This window comes from Acanthaster planci, linkage group LG17, assembly GCF_054643075.1.
Source record: "Acanthaster planci isolate LZ-2023a linkage group LG17, COTS_SCS, whole genome shotgun sequence".
Classification (NCBI taxonomy): domain Eukaryota; kingdom Metazoa; phylum Echinodermata; class Asteroidea; order Valvatida; family Acanthasteridae; genus Acanthaster; species Acanthaster planci.
The window spans coordinates 10,740,467-10,760,467 of NC_141793.1; the positions used below are offsets into that span (position 1 = coordinate 10,740,467).

General features: G+C 43.9%; 1 protein-coding gene across 2 annotated transcripts in view; it reads right to left on the reverse strand.

Moving 5' to 3' along the window:
• LOC110973564 (PDF receptor-like) overlaps positions 1-20,001 on the reverse strand; it is a 76,526-nt gene that overhangs the window by 38,448 nt on the left and 18,077 nt on the right. For both annotated transcript variants that reach the window (XM_022224464.2, XM_022224463.2), the window contains exon 2: positions 4,316-4,441. In XM_022224464.2, the coding sequence (XP_022080156.2) occupies positions 4,316-4,376 (61 nt within the window). In that variant the 5' untranslated portion in view covers positions 4,377-4,441. The remainder of the gene's footprint in view (positions 1-4,315; positions 4,442-20,001) is intronic.

Sequence of the window (20,001 nt, forward strand, 5' to 3'; positions counted from 1 at the left end):
GAGACGAAAACGTCTACTAAAATTGTGAAGCTGCTTTATTGATCTTCGAATTTTTCTCATCACGTTAAACGTAAGTGATATCTAATACGGGCGATTCACAATAGTGCGCCTCGAAGAGTTTGCAACGCGTTGGCCAATCACAATGCGCGAAATTTGTCGACCTGATGCGCCTTTGGAAAGGGTCGACAAATTCCGCGCGCTGTGATTGGCCAACACCTTTCCAAACGCGCATCGGGTCGATAAGTGGTGAACGATTGCATTTACGTTAAACCAAAGTGGATGACAATGAAAACTACAGCGAAGACAATAATCCAGCACAGCTGAGCGACATGCTTCGGCAGGAACGGGATTTCCCGCGTGAACAATGGCCATCTATCCGCCTCGAGCAGAAGCACCCCCTCATCGGTTCAACAGAGCCAAATGGGTCGGGAGTGGCCATTTTGTTGGTATAGCGATGCCACCCCAATGCGTGCAGTTCATAGTCGGTCGTGAAAAAGTTCAGTTCCGACCAAAAGAGCCTCCGTTGATGAGAAAATTGCCCCCTCTCTTGGTTTTAGCTCGAGGCTCATTACATGTTATAAATTTAGGCATGTAATATAATATTATATTATGGTATATATATATATAAATCATATACAAGTTTTCTTTAAAAAGTAATCCAGCATTCACCAATAGGCCCCTCAATGCATACAATTCCATTTTCATTTCAAAATTTTTGTCCAAGATTTTGAAAGAAAATATGCTAATGAAAAGGGCTGCAAGAGCACGTAATTACATAAACTGCCTTTGCTTGCACTGCTACCGGTGAAAAAATAGTCTCCGTTAATTTCAAAACTGAGTTCACAGCCTTCTTTCAAAGTTAAAGCAACTGTCTGATGGCAAGCATAATTCTGAATCATTAAGAAATCCAAAAAACCTCTTATACCTAACTGAAACTGGCCTGGTCTGGAAAAGTTCATTAATGCAAGACGACAATGCCAAAATTGTTTACACGTACAGAACGGATACGTATTCAGCCTTCAGATACGTGCCTTGCTTTAAGTCGGATCAAGTTAACTTCGTTCGTTTACTGATTGGCCAGTGGGGCAACCCAATTTTCTTCGGGCTGTCACTGATTGTTTCAAAAGATTTTCCCAAAGAATGAAGCAACTAAATTACAACATCTGTAAAGATCTGAGTATATATATGTTGTGACCGGTTTTTAGTCAGCTTAGCTCATTCCAAAACGCAAACTGAAATAAACAGTCCATGTTAAGTTGGTAACCTTTCTCACAAACGAGTCTGGCTACAAATTAATTCAGTGAACCCTCCCATGCGCAGAATTTCAGTCCATAGCAGATTAAATTAATCTTGGCTTGTTCTGAATTTGAAGTATATTGCCGGTAGAGATAATTACCCTGGGGAATTTTTCTGTGGGTGGAGGGATTCTAGCGCGCATTTTGGTCGCAATTACAGGCCGCTAAAGAAAGACTTCTTGCAGGATCCGTCGAGCCGCCGTCCCGCATTCTCGTCGACGTTTGCCGTCACTTGGTCGACCTGTTTTCGCACCGGTATTAATCATCGAAAACTGTGCCTCAAAGAATTGAAAATCAAATTCTCGCCACATTTGGGGCAAAGATCAAAACGTTGCAGGAGCTGGATATTGGTTAATCAGGACCTCCTGAAAAGCGGCTATGTCTCCCACCGGTCACACTTAGAAACAGCGGTGGTAATTTACTATCGTCGGGGCAATTCGAGTAGGCAACACAGCGAACATCTAATTCAACACAATTGTTGGCTAATTTCTTTGAGGAGAAAAAGCAAAAACGACTGACGGAAAAAACATTAGCCGAGAATCAAACTTTAGCCAACTTTCATTGCACAACTTCCGGGATAAGTAACAGGCCCAAAAAATGACCTTTAAAGATCAGGCTCTTTTAAGGCCTCGACTTTGGTCAGCGCCAAGATGCACGAGACAGCGCACGAAATGGCAATCTTCAAGCTGTCGATCCTCCTTGACTCGCCCTTACCTCGGCACAAGTCAAGGTGGCGACAGAGCAACTGACAGCCAGGAACCTTTTTGATAAGGATCAGGCAAAGGACCTCGCTTTTACCTGTTTCATTGGTGCGCGATTGCTATTCCGGTATCGTTCGCAGGGGCAGGTGCAGGAGAGAGGGAGAGAGGGGAAGGGGGGACGGAACTTGTGTCCGGCACGCCAGGAAGATGATCAAGCATCTTAATCACCACAATCAATCGCCAAGGTCGAGCCCGAGACGTTCTTATCAAGCGCTGTCGCTACTCATTAGGCCGGCCGCGCCAATTACCAGGAGGCGATCGTCAAACAGATACTTTTCTATAGCCATACAGAATAGATTTTGATTCAGCTTTGGCTTGAATCACGGAACTCCCTTTAATAACATGGAAATACGTGGTAGAAACGGGTCTGCTGATGTGAATAAAACAACTAGCTAGAAATTATCAGTCTCTAATAAATTTCTGTACTTTTTTGAGGAATCCTTTACGAAAGCATAACAGCAACTCTGATTGTTACAAATAAGCTGCTCCGGGTATAGGGAAGTTCCATTAAGTACCGGTAACAAAACAACACTCTTTATACACGACAGAGTAAAGCCGTGGTGGTAAGTTTCAACGCCGAGGTGTTATCTCGCAGTCTACAAGCTGGCGCTCTCTGGAGTGACGTCTGTTCCGCGAGTGTTGTAACCGAGACACACCCTGTAACATGAACACGACTGTAGCGAGCGACTTCCAATAATTCGCCCGGCGGTTTGTTGTCGTACGGGGGGGGGAAGCTTCTCGAAATGTGCGACTTGCGCACGGCGTGTGACTGGCGTGACATCGCCTATACCCGTGTCCCGCAGTCTCAGTTTCAGTTTTATCTTCCTGAGTACCGTGTCCGGAGAATCTACTCAAGCCTCCGGCCTCCTTCTTTTTCAAACTCTATCATAAAACAATAACGGTCGGGGCAATGTCTGTCAGAGCGGGAGAAATCTAACCCGCGCCACTCTATTTGGTCTGGAACCCAAAGCCGAATTGATGAAGTCTATACCGCTCCCTGCTGTTTGTGTTGCCACAGGTGCTGAGATTGAATGGCTGTACGCGGTTTGGTTTGTTGACAGTGTAAACCTCTATTTTATTTTTATTTTTTTTTATTTATTATTATTATTATTCTTTTTTGCTTTTTGCCAAAATAAGTTTCAGAAGGTGTGAACCAGATTCCTACACGTCACATTCTTTGTTTCATTTCATCAGGAAATTCGACGAACCACAAATGGACTCCTGACTATGCAATATCAAACCGTATATTAACCGTTAACTGTAGGAAATCACGGATATGTGGAGTTTACATCATTATGCCTGATAAATAAGAGGTATATTCAAAAATTGCATTTTAAAAAAACTAAAAAGTCCTTATTAATTCATGTTTTATGTGACATTTGATACCTAATTCTGTTGATCGGGGAATTCTGCTAACTCGGACCTTGAGGCGAGTTACGAAACATTAAATCATCTTTACTGAAACGTTCCAGATCAATGTTTTCCTTGTACGTTAAAGGTCACGTCTTAAACATAAGAAGGTACGAGGTTAGAAAAGTACATGTCAAATTAACTAATACAGAAACAAATGAACAAAGATACTGAGGAAATTCAGAGCACAATCTAAACTGTAAATATTTTGATGTGGGGGTGTTTGTTCGTGAAATATACCGTTTTAATCTCCGTATTGGAAAAAGCATCAGACAAGATAAACAGCGACAGAATTCAGAGCCTACAGTCTTGAGTAAGCCCGGTTTGTACATGTACATTAAATTTAATCATTTCACCATTAACTCAGGTTCCAGAATGGGGACCGTATTAAATCAAGAACGTTAAAATCTCAAAATACTGGTCGAACAACGTCAATACCTATCCTTAATACAATATATATCAGTGACCGCTAGCAAATCTTTTGAAACAGTGAAAACACCTTTAAAACGTAACCTTGTTCGATTAACAACATACGGCAGGCATTGTAAGATACGCCAAACCTTTGAAGCAAAACATATCTAATTTCGATACTTTAAAAAATTTAAACCGTATACTTAGTTATAATTCTTTGATTAACCTTGGTCCCAAGTGAGAAAATATAGATTGAAGTATTTTTCCTCAATTAACTGAAATTGTCCTGAGAGCCGCCAACTCGGGTTTGTTTAATTGGGGAGATTGAAACCCGCGTTTAGGTTATTTTGACAGCCACTCCAGGGAGAATCCATTCAAATCCTATATTCAAAACTAAAATATATACCTCCCCGTGCCAAAACTGAAAGTTGTACCCACCTTTTGTTCCCGTGTTGAACTGCTGATCGCGAATAGCGCATTCGTCCTCTCCCCTACCCATCTCTACAGCCTCCTCAAGTCCACGATCTCAACATCCGGAGTGGAGAGAAGGTAATCCAAGGTTAACTGCGTGGAAAAAGTGCAAAAGTAGAGAGACGCAAAGCATCAAAATACGGCTTGCATTTTCGCGTAATTCGAGATCTGCTGTGCAAACAGCGCTCCGAAGTGCAGATGCCGTTAGATACGCGGCGCTGTATTACTGTCCCGCATCAGTCGCTGAATCTGCGAATATGCGGGGCCCGATGGCTATCACGCCCGTATTAAAGGCAGCGGGTGGCTGCAGACGATCTCCGTAATGAGGGGTCTCCTTTGGAATTGTGGGATGCTTCATCCATCACCGTGCCACTCGAACCAGCCGCGCGCAAGATGCCGACACTCGAACTCGTGTCTGTTGCAGATCGCTTTCGTGTTTCCATTCCGCTGGCATAGAGGGGTGTGATCGGGAAAAACGCTGATGGGTGAGATTGCGAGGTTTTTAAGCGGTCACTCGAAGCTGTTTCCCCTACGAGGTGACGGGTGTGATTATCCATGCAGTGGGCTGTCGGGAGAGCACTCCTGACCCCGACAGCCGATAAACGGTCGCGCTGCCGGAGTGACACTTGCGGGAGAGGAGAAAAGTTCAGCTGGACGTACGGTGAAGCACTTTCCCTTTCCTTCGGCTGTCCAAAAATCATTGTTCAAGGTTCACATCCCTATCGTGGTTTTAATTTATAGTTACCAACAATTTTGCAATTTTTGTCAATGTTCTTTACATCTTTTTTTTTCTTGTTTTTTGAAGTTGTACTTATGTATTGAACTAGGCGATGATTTCCGTTTCTCTTCTCGGGGTATAGGCCTATTTAATTTCTTGAAGGTCCATGTATCTAAAATTTTAATTTCCCACGCATAGGGGTTCGTGCAATTACAACATGAGCTGTTTTTATCTGTTTGTATTCATAGCCTGGTTTTATTGGTTGCGAAAGTAGTTTTTATTTATACGGTAATATGCTCCTCTCAAGTTTTATTAAATGTCTTAATGTATTATTGTATGTGGACAAGTCTTTATTTTTGACTATGTTAATGTATTTCTTTATTTTCTGTGTATTACTTGTAAACTTGTATAAATTTTGCCAGTGGAGGTTGAATTTGTGTGTTTTTATACAGACAATAAATAGATTATCTTGAACCCTCTCAGAACTTCGAAATCCACACTTGTGTGATAAGTGTGATTGAGTTTTTCACCAAACTCCCTGTGAGCAAAGTGCAGCCAACTATTTATTCGCGGCCCGTACTCTTGAAAAAATGTTTGGTAACTTTTCCCCAGTAATTTTTTTTTACATTTAGCACTCGTTTTCTGTTATGGGTAACAGCAGGTACGTGCACGTTGACCATAATTAACAGTCTGTTCTCTGCCATCAAGCGTTCACTTGAAATAGTCTACACTGTCCAAAAGACGAGTTAATAAATAATTGTAAATTTCTGTGGCTAAGAAATATTACTCGTAAAGAAGAGTTAAAATTAATTGGCCGTTATGGATTTAAGCCCTATTTCAGGAGCGGCAAAAGTAAATTTACTTTCAATAACCAAAGGTAACGCACAGTTCATTTTTAATCACCAAACTTGCAGAACACTTTGTATAACTTCAATATTTGTAACCGCGTATAAACTGTTTGGGAATAAACACTGTAGCCTACAAGGCTCGGGAGTCTGCCAACTTGCAACCCTACAAAGTTTCTGATCCTCTTCAAAGAGGTGAAAAGCTAGAAACTGGCATCTTGTCATCATTCATGTTAGTGTGGGTATTTTGCGTATGCTTGACAGCCCTTTCTGATCGTTCGCACAGGCAGGCAGACAGAAAACTCATTTGAAGTGACGGATGTCATCCTAATCCGCAGGGAGATAATATTTTGCACTGACGGGCAAGCCTATTAATGCCATCCGTCAAGACAGGCTTTGCAGCTGACACACCCCCCCCCCTGAATCCTTGGCCGGCTGGCTGACATCAGTCAGTGCAAGGTACAGGAACAGGACGCTCAAGGGAATGTGAGATAAATCTTGCTCTAAAGCATCATTTACTGAAATAACTGACACTTCTATTTGAAATCTGCATGCTATTTACTGACACCTCAGGGGCTTCGATGCAAGTATATCCATGGCTGTGTAAGACTATACAAACACGCACACAATGGAAGGGAATATGGGTAAGCCTATATGTGGATAGCATTTTATCGGATCACTTGTGGCACACAGATCGTCTGCCCGAGGATGGTGTCAGTATTCGCGCGAGAGGTGGGAAATTTGTGCCTACAGCGTTAAACAGAAGTACGTCGCGCCACGAGTAAACTTAGTCGAAAGCGTGATGTGAACTCCAACAGCCAACGGCGTTGGAAATGGCACTGCAATAACCCACTTTCTGAACAACTTTTGAAATTCACATCCGAGACTAAGTTGCGAATTCTACGTCGCACTGATGTAAAGGAGGAGGTGAGGTTGAATTGTTACGAACTGGCTCTAAATAATGTGACTAGCAAGGGTGCAATGTTGATGAGACTGAGGTGGGGATTATGAACGTTTTCATGGATGAGACTGTTCTTTTCGTGAAAACTCAATCCGGGGCGTCCATTCTCGGCGCAAAATCAAACTGTACTTTATCCAGCGTGAAGCATCGTCAGAATAATAAATCAAATTGTTCTCATTCCCGTGCTTCAGCGACACCACAAAGTGACACCTAAGTGGACTTGAGTGCTAGCGACGCACGTTTATTTCACCGAATCGAACAATGTTCATTTCCACAGAGTAGCATCCATATTAATATCACCAATTTAAGGGTTTTTTTTATTTCTCTGTAATTCCAAGAAAACACGATTTAATTACATTTCTGTCAAACATTTTCGTAAAAAGTTTCATCTAAATCACATTTTTGTGGCCTTGTAGAAACCAAAATCGCTCGCGTCAATGTCCGATGTGCGCCCGCACAATAGGGTGTTATTTTGTGAACCCAAAATTTGTCCATTTGTCAGCGGTTTAACAGTAATATCATACTGAACTTGAGCGTTATTTCGCGGTGTCGGTTACGAATGGAGTGAACGCACTCCAGTCTAAACAAGCAGAACAAACTCCATTACTTTTTAAGGCTCACGGTGGAGAACAATCAACGGCTACATTATTGTCCCGCTACAAAATCACACACTTCCAAATATTTCGATTTAATGCCTAACGTAGGAGGAAGAGAAAACGATGGGTCTTGAAATGGAATAAGAATTCGTCGCGAGACGCACGCTTGCTGGATTGGGCTTCGCCTCTACATGTTGTAGCGCCGCGGGCGTTCACTCAAAATAGCTAGCTTAAATTACGGCAGGGAAGCTCGTGTCTTGCAATGGGAATGGGCAACCGCCGCAAACTGGATGCTTTTATCTAAGAATCAGGGCTGCATTCAGACCCCAGTGGAAATGAGTTTCAGAACTCCGCCAGTCCAACGTGATGCAATTGAAACTGCCGCGAACGCCAGGGGCGGGCGTCTTCCTCTTCGTTCTGTCCGGAGAGTGGGAGGCTAGGGACGGGTGCGGGGGTTGACTGAACTCCCCACCGAGCGAGACGCGGACTGCCGAGAAGTTTTACAGCGGTCGCTCCAGCTGCAAGCCTCGGGACGGAGGAGTGTGTGCGCCCTCATCTACCCCGACGGCCTGATGACACGTAGGCCGCGGCAATGCATTGTCCCATGTGTTCCAACCCTTCACGACTACACGGAGAGCGCATAGTTAGGACCCCGGATTTCTTTCCTTTTTTTTTAATCAGAACGTCCATGTTCCCACAATGTTGCACTGAGACGCGTCAAAGGAATGCATTGCATAAAGTCAGGATGCCCAAGGTTTTTTTTTTCATTCTCCAGGCGAACGAGAAAGCAAAACGAATTCGACACCACGAAAGATTTTCCAACGAAGTCCACTCAAGTTGAAAATATGTTAAACCTTGGCGGCATCCGTAAATTATTTGACTTGAAGTCACAACTTCGGCTCCATATTTGCGTCCGGGCCAAGTGCAAATACCTTAACGCAGGGTGGATACCAGCACCAGTCTTACCAAAATAGAGACTATTCAAGTTGAAGCTGCTAACAAAGGTTTCAAACCAAAAGCTGGCGCTATTACAATCTATGTAAAAACAAAGTATTTAGTCTGGTGTTAATATCTAGAAACTCCTAAAACCGATTTGTCCAGAGTGGTTATTCTGGCGCGAAGTATACTGTCAAACTTAGCGGCTTGTGCACGTCATTCATGGAGCTGCATGAAGTGCAAGTGGGAACAGTAACCAGACAAGTTGGCAATGTCTATTTTGTACAGAGTGGCGTAGATTCATCCTGGGATTTGTTTTCTTTTAACATTCGAACATTTCCTTTCCTGAGTTATGGAATGGTCCCATTCACAAAAATATGGCCCTGAGTGTATCGGATGGACTGCTGTCGCTGTAACAGCCAGTGTCGTTGTGGACTTGGACTGGAAACAAATGGTTAGCATTTTTTCAGAGTGAAATTCTTATCCTTTCGCAAATTTGTCTTCTTTGGATAGGAATGTCCTAGCTGATCGTTATCCCTAGTTTTTTTTAATGTTATTCTAACCTGCGTGTTGTAGCACGTAGCGTTAAATTAAGGCAATCAATAAAACACTCTTCCTCCTGGAAACACATGAAACTAAAATCTCAAAAAAAAGTAATCTTAGTGCTGTAAACACTTCTGATTATACTTCAGTGACAGAGAAGCCGAAATTTCAGAATCCTTGGGATGTCAGTTATTATACAATATAAATTCCTGTGCAATCTTCCAACTCGCTCCAGCGAGCACTATGGCTATTATCCTTGCTGCGTGCTTCCCGCTCTGTTGCATCGATGGCTTGATGGGTTAACAGAGGCGAGGATGGCCGCTTCCGTGTCCAGCACTCGGTCAGGCTGTCACTTCAAGAGCAGAGTGGGCCTGCACCTTACAATCTTCACCGATTAGCGGAAGTGACTAGTCGGCGAGAGCGAGGCTTTTCGCATCCGGCAGAGCTGTTGGAAGATGGGAAGAGGGGGTCGGACGTCGGAGGCAACAACCCTTGGTGGGTTTCATGCATTTTGATACGCGCTGACACATTTGCACATCAATAAGACTACAGGTTCGGCAAACGTAGGCATGCCTCTTTTAATTTGAGATGGAACACAAGCTACATTTTAGCGAAATCTTCCGGAACACTGCGCTAACCGAAGACCATTTTATGCTCTTTGCTGCAATACAAGTTAATGGACTGCGCATGATGAGCACCTTGAAAACGTCTGATCTACACGCGAGAACACGTAAAAGCAGAAGGGCCATTATTTCGCTACCACGGTCTGGCTTTTATCTTTTAAACAAATAAAGCACAAACGTTGGTTTATTGGGAAGAGTGATGCGATTGAAGCAAAGCGTCTGGCCCAAGAAAACACAAACACGTGAGACATGCATAAAAACAGCCCCGCTGACATTCAATACCGGAGCCATAATTGTAACATTTACCCCTGAGAGGGTTAACTTTCTTTTCTGGGTCCGATGTGAACCATATTATAACAAAAGAAATCTTGATGGGTATTACACAAGAAAAGTTAAACTACAACTCTTGGCGAGCGCAGTCGATAACCTCACGAGGCAGCCGGCCGATAAAAAATTTAAGACCAATTGTGGCCCTGGACATTAATTTTTCCCGGCTGGATTGATGTGACGGCGGAACTGATTCGCCTGTCTGATAACTCAAGCAAGCGTGTGCCCTGACGTGCAACAAGGCCGCTTGTCCGCTTGCATCGCCAGTTAAAAGATTTGGAGCTATAAATTTTCCTTTTCCACCTATATCAAAAGGATTTTTTCACCCAGGGAGAGATCTTTGATAATTATGGAAGACTCGCGGCGAACACTTTACAGCGTTTAAGGCCAAGTCCAGCCTTCCACTGATCTGCAGTAATCTTTGAGCTAGGATCCTTATTGCCGCGGTATAACTCAACTGGTTTTAGAACCGAAACTTAGAATCAGTTTATCCGTGAGAAACGTTATTATCCAGTCACGCATCGCATACTGAGGACTTCCTTCCCCCCCCCCACAAAAGAGAACTTCGTTTTGGGGCTAAATCGAGGTTGTAGACACGAAAATGAAAGACAGGCCGATCCTGCATATTAATCTCAGCAACCGTCCCCCAGCTAAGATTCGTTCAGAACTGGTAAAAAATAACGGTTTCCATCTGACACCCGGACCACTGATTTTTACCGATTCTGACATCTCCCAAAAGGCGTGCTTATCTGCTATCCTCGAGGAGAGCTGGTGGTTCACGGCTCCACCTGCACACGAGTTCATCCCAATTCCGGGCTGAAAAATTGGTCAATTCACTTTTGCGGCAAAAACGGGCGGAAGAACTGATGATGCCGAATGTTTTCTAATCACGGGCGCTCTCTGTTGCCAGTTGGGAAAAAATAAATCACACTGCATATCCCCAGAAAGGCTAGTTGCGGACAAAGAGAACGAAAACGGGATCGAAATCTATACGCTTAACCAGATTGCACTGAAACACCCCCACAGCGGGAATGTCGTCAAGGCCCAGCCGCCAGGAGGTTCGCTGTAATTTCATCGAATCAACATTCCAGTTTCTCCTCAATGCGCAGGTTGCCGTAATTATTTGCTTAGCTCTTCAAACGCGCTTTTTCCCCCTGCACAAATGAAATTACCCACGGGAAGCGGCGTTTCGGTAGCCGCGGGATACACCGTTGAAATTGTCAATACCCTCATTATTCCCGATCTCGCGGGTGGCGGAGCATCCGGGAACGAGGATGAGAAATGGCGCGAAAGCGATTAATTAGGACTTTGCCCACCAGGATTTGGTCAATCGAAATCAACTATAGGAGGACACAACTCGGCCTCTTCACACCGAGCAAGTTCATCACCAAGTTGTACAGGGTAAATGTGTTTTTCAAAGCAGCCAACTGCCTCGCCATTACACTCCAAACAACACAGGGATGTCCGTAAACTTGTGCTTGAGTCGGATTCGTGATTCAGAACTCAACTCCCTGGATTGGCAAGTCTATCGGCAGGACCGGTTATACAGTTGTAGGGCCTATGTGCTAGCTGCAATCCGCCTTGAGCAGAAGCGCCCCTTCATCGGTTGAAAAGAGCCACGTTTGTGGGAAAGCTCATTCTGTTGGTAGTAATGCAACCATGACCGTCCATGTGCACATCCGAGTTGTTCATGAACCAGCTAAGTTCAGTTCCGACCAAAGGAGCTTCCGTTGCGAGGAATATAGCAACCCCCCTTGGTCCAGTTAGAGGCCCAGTCCTTTGGCAGTGAATCCTCTTAAGGAATTTCACAAAAGTCTGAAGATGTTTTTCGAAGCACTCCCTCGACCTTAACGTAGACACAAAAGACATGAGGTCGCCATTCAACCTCATTCATACCTACTGAATCTTGAAACATTCTGCTCATGCCGTATTGCCACTCAAAGAATATCATCCTAACTTTGAAATCATGGGTTTGAACGTTCTCGTATCACTCTTGTGAACCATTCTGTTACAGAAGGATAAAGTGCATATTTTTCCACCAAAAAACCTCTCCCTATGAGCCCTAAGCTGGACCACTTGAGGGAACAATTTTCTTAGCAACGGGGCCCCTTTGGTGGGAACTGCACTTTGTTAGTTCACGAACTAATATGAAATGCACGAGCTTAATTGCATCGCTACCAACAAAATGAACGCTCCCGCCAAGTTGGCTTTTTCCAACTGCGGAAAGGGTGCTTCTGCTCAAGGCGGATATGCTTTTATAATGAGTTGTCTTTAGAAAGCCATATCCTCTAGAGTGATCACTGTTCACCACTTTCTATATCATGTATATTTCGGGCAAGAGCCCTGGCTATTTGGTGTTTTGGGTTTTATGGCTTAATCTTATCAGAGCCCACTGAACAAAGATATTGAAAAATCGAAAGAACCACAAGGCTGAGTATAGCACAGTGGGTAAAGCCGGATGCTGTTCTCCGGAGGTTTCGGGTTCCTATTCCACTCGAGTAAATTTCTTTATTCATCTTTACAAAAATTAAACGATTACGTGATTAGATCCCCCTGAACAAATAGTGACGCGTGGGGATTACTACCAACATAGGGCCGAGTAGCGCAGAGGGTGAAGCGCCGGTAAGGTGCACTGGTGAGGTTTCCGGTGGTCGCACGTTTACTTCCCGCTGGAGTCAATATCTTTATCTTTTTCAACATATTAAAGGATAACAAACGAAACGATTAGAGCGTTGAAAAAGCATCTTATTCTCAGTACAATGTGCGAGTCCATCTGGGAAAGTCTACTTCATTCAATCGTGCTGCAATACGTCTTCTTAAGTAAGACGATAAGCATGCAGGACCCAAAGGAAATTAGTTTGGATCTATTTCAGCGTACCCCGGGTGTAGTAAATGAACTAAACAAATCACGATTCACGGCAGCGATAAATCTATCAGTCAGAGCTCAATCGTTACTTATGTTGCCTCTCCCTATCGGGTTACCACGAAAAAGGTTACCGCTACAAATGAGTTTTTTGGAATCCACGTTGCTGCAAAAATGGACGTGAAAGGGTCTATGTACGGGCTCACTTTAAGGAAACCAAACCAATTCTTTTTCAAAATCAGGTGATTAATCGATGAAGGAGACAAGACAGCCGCTGCGAGACCCCCCCCCCTTGCATCTACCCACCGACAATCACACACCGGGTCTGGTGCCTCACCGTCATCTAAGAATTTGATTACAACAGTCTTAGAGATCCTTTAAAAATCGATTCAACCCATGCATGCACTGACAAAATAAAGCATAGGTTCATTAGAAAACGAGGCAAGGGAAGATGAAGGGCAGACTACCTTTAAAAGAAACACCTGCGGTGATTTTGGCAGTTTTATAGAAATTGGAAAGAAGAGTGGTCTTTTTCTCCCTCTGATGAAGGCCATACATAATTTAGAGCTGCTGGAGACCGGTGCTTGAGGGGAAGTTTGGCCGCACCGGTAAAAAACAGCACACGGGAGCAAGGACCTTTGATGTGTAATTTGCTTTCGTTCCGCGTTTTGATATCTCTATCCATGTTTTCCCCCGACCCCCGCGACAGGAGCATAGCGGATCTCAGCATTCGCAGATCGACCCTCTAGTTTTCTGACAAATCGGGATGATGCATAAGACACGGCCACTTTAGACAACTACCAAGGTTTGGTATGGGTTTCGCAGTGATATCGTTCACGGTGTTCAAGAATTTCCGGTGCCTAGCTACTTGTCGGTGTTTTTCCCTAGACTGGGTTTCCCGTTTGCTGTGTTGTTTGGTACTGTTTAATCTGACATACTCTTGGCTGTTAATTATGAGGGTTTTTTTTTAAGTTTTTCTCCTGCTTTTGTGAATTTCTTGTTGCGGTAATAACGTTGGCAATGCAATCATTTGCCGTTTAATCAACGGCACGGCTATTTTTACCGCTCTTTTTTTTCTACCGTAACGATGCAATGTTGATTATGCCAATAATGCAGGCCCGATGGAGGCTATAGTTTGGAGACAGAAAACATAACAATAATCTGGAACTCATTTCCTTCCACTCTCTTTGAAAAAAAGTTCAGGAACGAATCTCTTGATTGGAATCTCTCTTCTTTAAGGGCGTAGATTTATTGCTCTTCTTGAGGTGCTCCGACAAAAACTATTAGTTGGCAAGGTTCAACTGAACTTGCCGAAAGTGCTGTTTAACAATTTTATGAACCTCCCGTCATATCGCGAGTTCATGTGATCGGAACAACCTTGTACGATTCAATGGTTAAGGCAAAAAAGCGCTACCCGCGGACATTCAATTAAATCCTGTAAGCATTTATCGTTGTGAATGGCGCGTTGGATTTCATAAAGTCAGGAAGCCCACAGACCCGTGACTTGCCAGTGAAACTACTTCAGATTTTTACAACACCAGCCGACAGTTGGGGACAATTTGTAATACCATCGATAACTTAGAGCGCAAAGTAGGATTAAATTGCGATAGTAACCTATGACTAGGGTGACTTGTCGTTAATTTTGTGAGTGATTGTTTGACGAAAACCATCATTTCTCTCTATTGACCGAGTCTGCTCACAGCTTTCCCTGACAGTCAACTGCCGGTTTTTATATCTGGGAATGTTGAGTTGAGGCTGTTTGTATTTTTGGACTGCGTGTGCGTGTATGCTTCGTTGTTCGATTGTCCGTTCTCGTTAATGGTCACGTAACTGCTTGTTGATCAAGACCTCTGAGAATAGGCTGTTGTCGATTTATCTTCTTCGAGTTTACCAAGTGTGTGCGACTACTTTTGATGGCTGCTTATTTTGGAGTTTGCCATTTCCTGCCGATCTTGTGCGTTTAAATGTACTGTAACAGCTTACCCCTTGCATATGCCCGGTTGCTAGTCCAATTGTATTACTAGACCATGAGTATTTCTCCATCCTGAGCGATCACATAATAACATGTCTGGAACAATCTCTACTAACATACAAGCACATAAAGAAGAAACGTCATAACGTACACTTGGAAGTATTTTGCAACGAGATGACACCAGCCTTCAGCCATTGACAGCGTCGAATACGTTGGTCCCATCCGGAAAATGTTATCTACGGTAGAAAGCGGATTCGTTCCACATGGTCGGCGTTCTACCAATCAACACCGCGTAAATTGGCGCGTTCCTAACCCGCGCTGAAAAGTGCAGGACGGGGATATTAACACCCGTCACACGGCCTCGAGCAACTTGCTTACGCGAGCTCCGTTTAGGTGTACGCCGTCTGCCTTTGTTTATACGTTATAATGGGGGGGGTTATAACTTCTGCCCTTGCTGGTTGTAACCATACCGACGCTCCAACCTCATCACATTTTACGGCGCGGGTTGAAGCGACCGCTCGGCTTTAGGTGGCATTTTTATTTCTCATTGTAAACGAGGGCTGCGATGATGTTGATAACTTTTCAGCATACAACATATCTTTGTTTTTCAGTGGAACTTGTGAACATAAATGCCATTTCCTACATACTTTTCACAATTTACTATTCAAAACGATAAAACTGAGATTTAAATTAAATCCAGCTCCTGAGGATATTATCACAAGGAATAATTGACGGAGGGCTACTGTGCTCACCGGTTTAAACCGGATGCGTTTAATCCTTATAAGAATAAGAACATATTAATTACTTCTTCGGCTGGTTTTTATCAAGGCAGGAATCGAGGCGCACCACGTGTAATACAGATTTTAATAACACACCATAGGCCTACCGTAAAATGTCCTTAGGTTTATCTTGGAAATCAATACGACGTGCTATTTTCAGCCGACAGTTTGATCATTCTGGGTTTTTTTTATTACAGTCATTCAGGAACCTTTAAGAATTTGTAAGAAAGCCAGCGCAATTATGTTGGGGGTAATGCTTGTGTAGAACTAGTGGTGCCAAAGAATCATAGAATATGGGAGTGTTCTCCGCGCAGTATGGTACTGCTCCTGAGCACGACATTTTCAACAGCTGATACCCTCTTTTATTTTTAAGAGGATTTCTTAGCAGTCCGCCTTGAGCAGAAGCACCCCCTCATCGGTTGAAAAGAGCCAGGTTGGCCGGAAGGTTTTCCTTTTACTGGTAGCGACGTGCCCGTAACGCGTGCAATGCATTGCCATTTGTGAACCAGCGAAGTGCAGTTCCGACCAAAGGAGCCTCTGTTGCTGGGGAAATAACATTATGCCCTTTCTTGGTCCAGCTCGGGGCTCATAAGCACGGTGAACTGCACACAACTCTCAGAAGCAATGTGCTTTATGCGGTGACGCAGCTATGGTAGCAAGGGGGAAGCTTAAGCGAGTCCTGGCCGCGCACTGTGAGCAAGCACATGCGGTTTCTTTGCTCAACACGGTAACAGCTGCTGACTGAACGGCCGGTCTTCAAGGGAACAGTACCCTGCAGCCCAGCTGGGCTTCAAGATCTCTGCCCAAAAGCAGGCCTATGGTGAGCACCGTTCGCGCGCCTCAGCGCGTAGAGGCTAAACCGCAGACGTTAAGAGAAAGGCTTTTACCAAGACGGGGGCGGGAAGGCTACGCCCCAAGCCTGGCCCTTGAGACAGAAAAACTGGGTTACTGTACCTGGTTCAACTGCCGGCAACACATTAAAAATCTGCGGAGTCGTAATTTTTCCAAAAATAGTTTGGCTCGGGCAAAGTGCTCCCAACAAGGGCAAAAGGCCTCAGCAGAATGTATACATCTCCGAAAACGGGCTTGCTTTTTGTTGCTGGCTGCCAGCGCGTATGATTTTGTATTAAAAATGCACCTGGCATGCGATCTGCGGCGCAAGGTAAACTCAATATTTAGAAAAATATAAAAATAAAATTGCGAAAAATTAAGAAAAAAAGCTTGAAGCGTAAGCGGTGTTCTTTGAACCTTCGTACCATCTAGCTTTGGCACGATCCACTTACTAAGAAAAAAGTCCTAAGGGTAAAACAGAAAATTTATTTATTTTGTCAAATTTGTTTTTGATTTTCTGTGTGTTTTTGAATTTCACACCTGGAGGTGCAATTGACCTCTATTCTAGAACATACGCAAATAAAGGCTTACTGAGGGTGTAGCTCCATGCTCTGCTGAAGCTGGAAGCGAGCCTGGATGCTTACAGTCCATGCCAAGTTACTAAGGGTTTTGAGGTTAACTGCATTGTACTGGCCATTCAGCAGACTAATGGAAATACATTTTCAGTTAAACAACTACACGTAAATAGTGCAACAGCCGTTTTGACCTCTTATATTTCCCCCTATCTATTAGCTGCGTTCACTCAAAACTGAAGCTGACATCCATATGTTTTGTCCAATCAACAAAAGACGCTTGCTAACCAGCCTCCATCAATCGCTCCCCCTTCATCCTGTCGCTTTGCTGTCTTCCTTTTTTTTTCTTCTGCCTGAGATTTCTCGCACGAGACAACCCATCCATCAACGGCACGTCACACACTGCCATTATGAATCCAGATAAGACGGCGCGGAGCCTACGGAGTCTAGCTCCCGTCTTGGTCGATTCGGTTTGTCATCGTTTTCAATGGTACGCGGGAAGACCCACGTTCATCTTCTCAAGCAGGTAATGTCGATCACTCGACTATTTCAGCGTGAAAATACTACAATGTTGAATTGAGATGGTTATAAAAGATATCATTCACGTAGGGCCATTCAGTGGAATGGTTTTTACTCCAACAAACTGGTTCCCGTTCCAAGTTGGAGACTATTCACTTTTGTAAATAAGACAGATCGTATCTTCGTATCAAGGTAAATAAATGCAGTTGGTCTATCAAACCAAAAATCTAAACTAAGAGATCTGTCTGAAAATCATTTTGAGGCATTTCTTTTAAAATAGCGCTAATCAGGTCCAAAAAATAAACGAAGCAATATTTTAACGATTCATTTCGAAACTATGATCCCGATTATCTTTCAATCAATGCTCAGTGTAACACAAGACGCTACACCGAGCCATGTTCTGAAGTTTTTGTCTCCGAACTGTTCCGATTTATAATTCCAATAAGACGAAATCCTATTTCACCTAGCAGTTTAAAGTGTTACCACGAATCAAGGATTTGCAATATGTAATAGTATTATTTTAAGAGTAAGTTGGTTGTCCAGCTTGTTTCTATAGCGCCACAAATGAAAGTCTTAATCGCCGAACTGTATCCTCAACGGCAGTGGGCGCTCTTGCTCAAATTTCAGATGAGTGTTCCGTTGTTTATGCTTTTCGGCAACACCCACAATGACAGATCAGCAACGAAAAAAATGGTGTTATTGGCCCCGAGCCAAAGTTGCACTTCCAGTGAAGCTGTTCAAAGCCCTCTGCACTTGATCGGCTACGAACGCACACTTGCATCGCCACTTTAATCCCAGAGCACGCACAGGATTCATCTTGCACGTTGGATTTACGCTTTGCACTTAGAGTTGTCGACGCACCAACCTTATATCCCAGGAAAACCTATGCTCGAAACGGTCCTTCAATTTCTTCTTGTATGTACAAATGAATTTTTTAGAAGCTGACTTAATGGAAAACATGATCTCCCTCGATATTTTGCGCCATTTTCACAAGCATGGCCTTGAGCGTTGATTTGCGTCTTTGGCGGGGGCTTCAAGTTGTAACGTGCGACGGCAGGCCAGCATGCGGAATCAAGATGACAGATTGAGGCAAACCGTTTGTTTTTGCACCAGATATAACATGAAACAAAACACAACATGTTTATATGGCATTCAGAATGGTATTTGGGCTGCATGCAGGTTCATTGTGACATTTCAGAACGTGCCGTTACGGACGGTTGCCAGAAAACCATCAGCGCAGGCGCACAGCAAGCTTACATTAGTTTTTAATTCTTTCTCGTTTTTATCCTGAAAAAAAATCTTGGAAGAAAAAAATAGCCTGGAATGCTGCATGATTTTCCTATTGCACATACGCCTACTGCAAATGGTCACGTATTAAAGAAAAAGCTATCGTTTCGCTGCACCAGAAAAAAAATAACAAAGCTCAATGAATAAAATATGTTGTTGGTTTTTTATGTTATTTTTGGGCCCGGTTAGGGGTATGGCTGGGATGGAATTGAGTTGGGGTTGAGGTTGGGCTGGTTTCTTATATGAGATATTAGGTGGGAGCATGTCTCTGTTAAATCGTCTTTGATATAAGCCTCTACCACTTGGAAAACCTTGTGTCACTGACCGTTCGTCGTTGATGTACGCAGCGCAAGCACTCTTCGTCCCTTTAAGTACATGAACGCATTTCAAGGTCGACCATGTCACTGCTACTTTGCAAAAGCCTTCTTCGATCTTCAGCGAGATCGTTCCTCTAATTTCTGTTGGCTCGGTCTCGCAGGTCGCGAGGTTAGCACTATGCAAGGTATTATCTCAATATACCGCAATTAGACGCGTCCAAATAGCCAAATATCGGTCGACGAACAGCCGGCCCACTCGTGCGATTAATTTTGGAGGCCGCACTTGGGGCCAGGCCTTGTCCGCCGCCGCTAACCGGTTTGATTGCCACCACGAAATGATGACAGCCCATAAGCCTCTAACACGTCATCGAAACCGTGGTGTTGTCTTAAGCTTCTCCCGAGTTGCGCTCACTGACCGCTGGCCCCCCTCGTTTGCCAATGGCAAGGTGCTATAGATAGAGAAGCCACCGGTAGCGATCGAGGCAACGAAACCTCGTATCTCTGCGACGGACTTGTCTCACACTGCTCCCGATAGCTGGCGGCTAGGGGTCGCCTTCGACCCTCAGATTTCAGAAATTAGCTGCCAGGTTACAGCAGCCTGGATCGAATCAAATGCCAATTTCGTCTGCGAAACAAACAATTAAGCGAAATGGAATTTGCGTCGATTGGGTTTTGATGAATTTCATAAGCAATAGTTTGTGGGGGAGAAAGTGAAGCTGACGGTATACAAATCTGCGCGCTGCAACACGATTGCAAAAACAAGGACCCGTCACTATAGACAGTGCTCACTGTACAAACACTCAGACAGTGGAGTGAAACTATGCGAGACAGACGAAGGAATTAAATTAACAACGTTCTCGCCGTCTGCATTATCTCACCCTGAAAATACAGCACGTCCAATAATTTCGAGCATAACATACCATTGTTCTACAAACCGGCTCATTTACTTATGAAAATTTCAAGC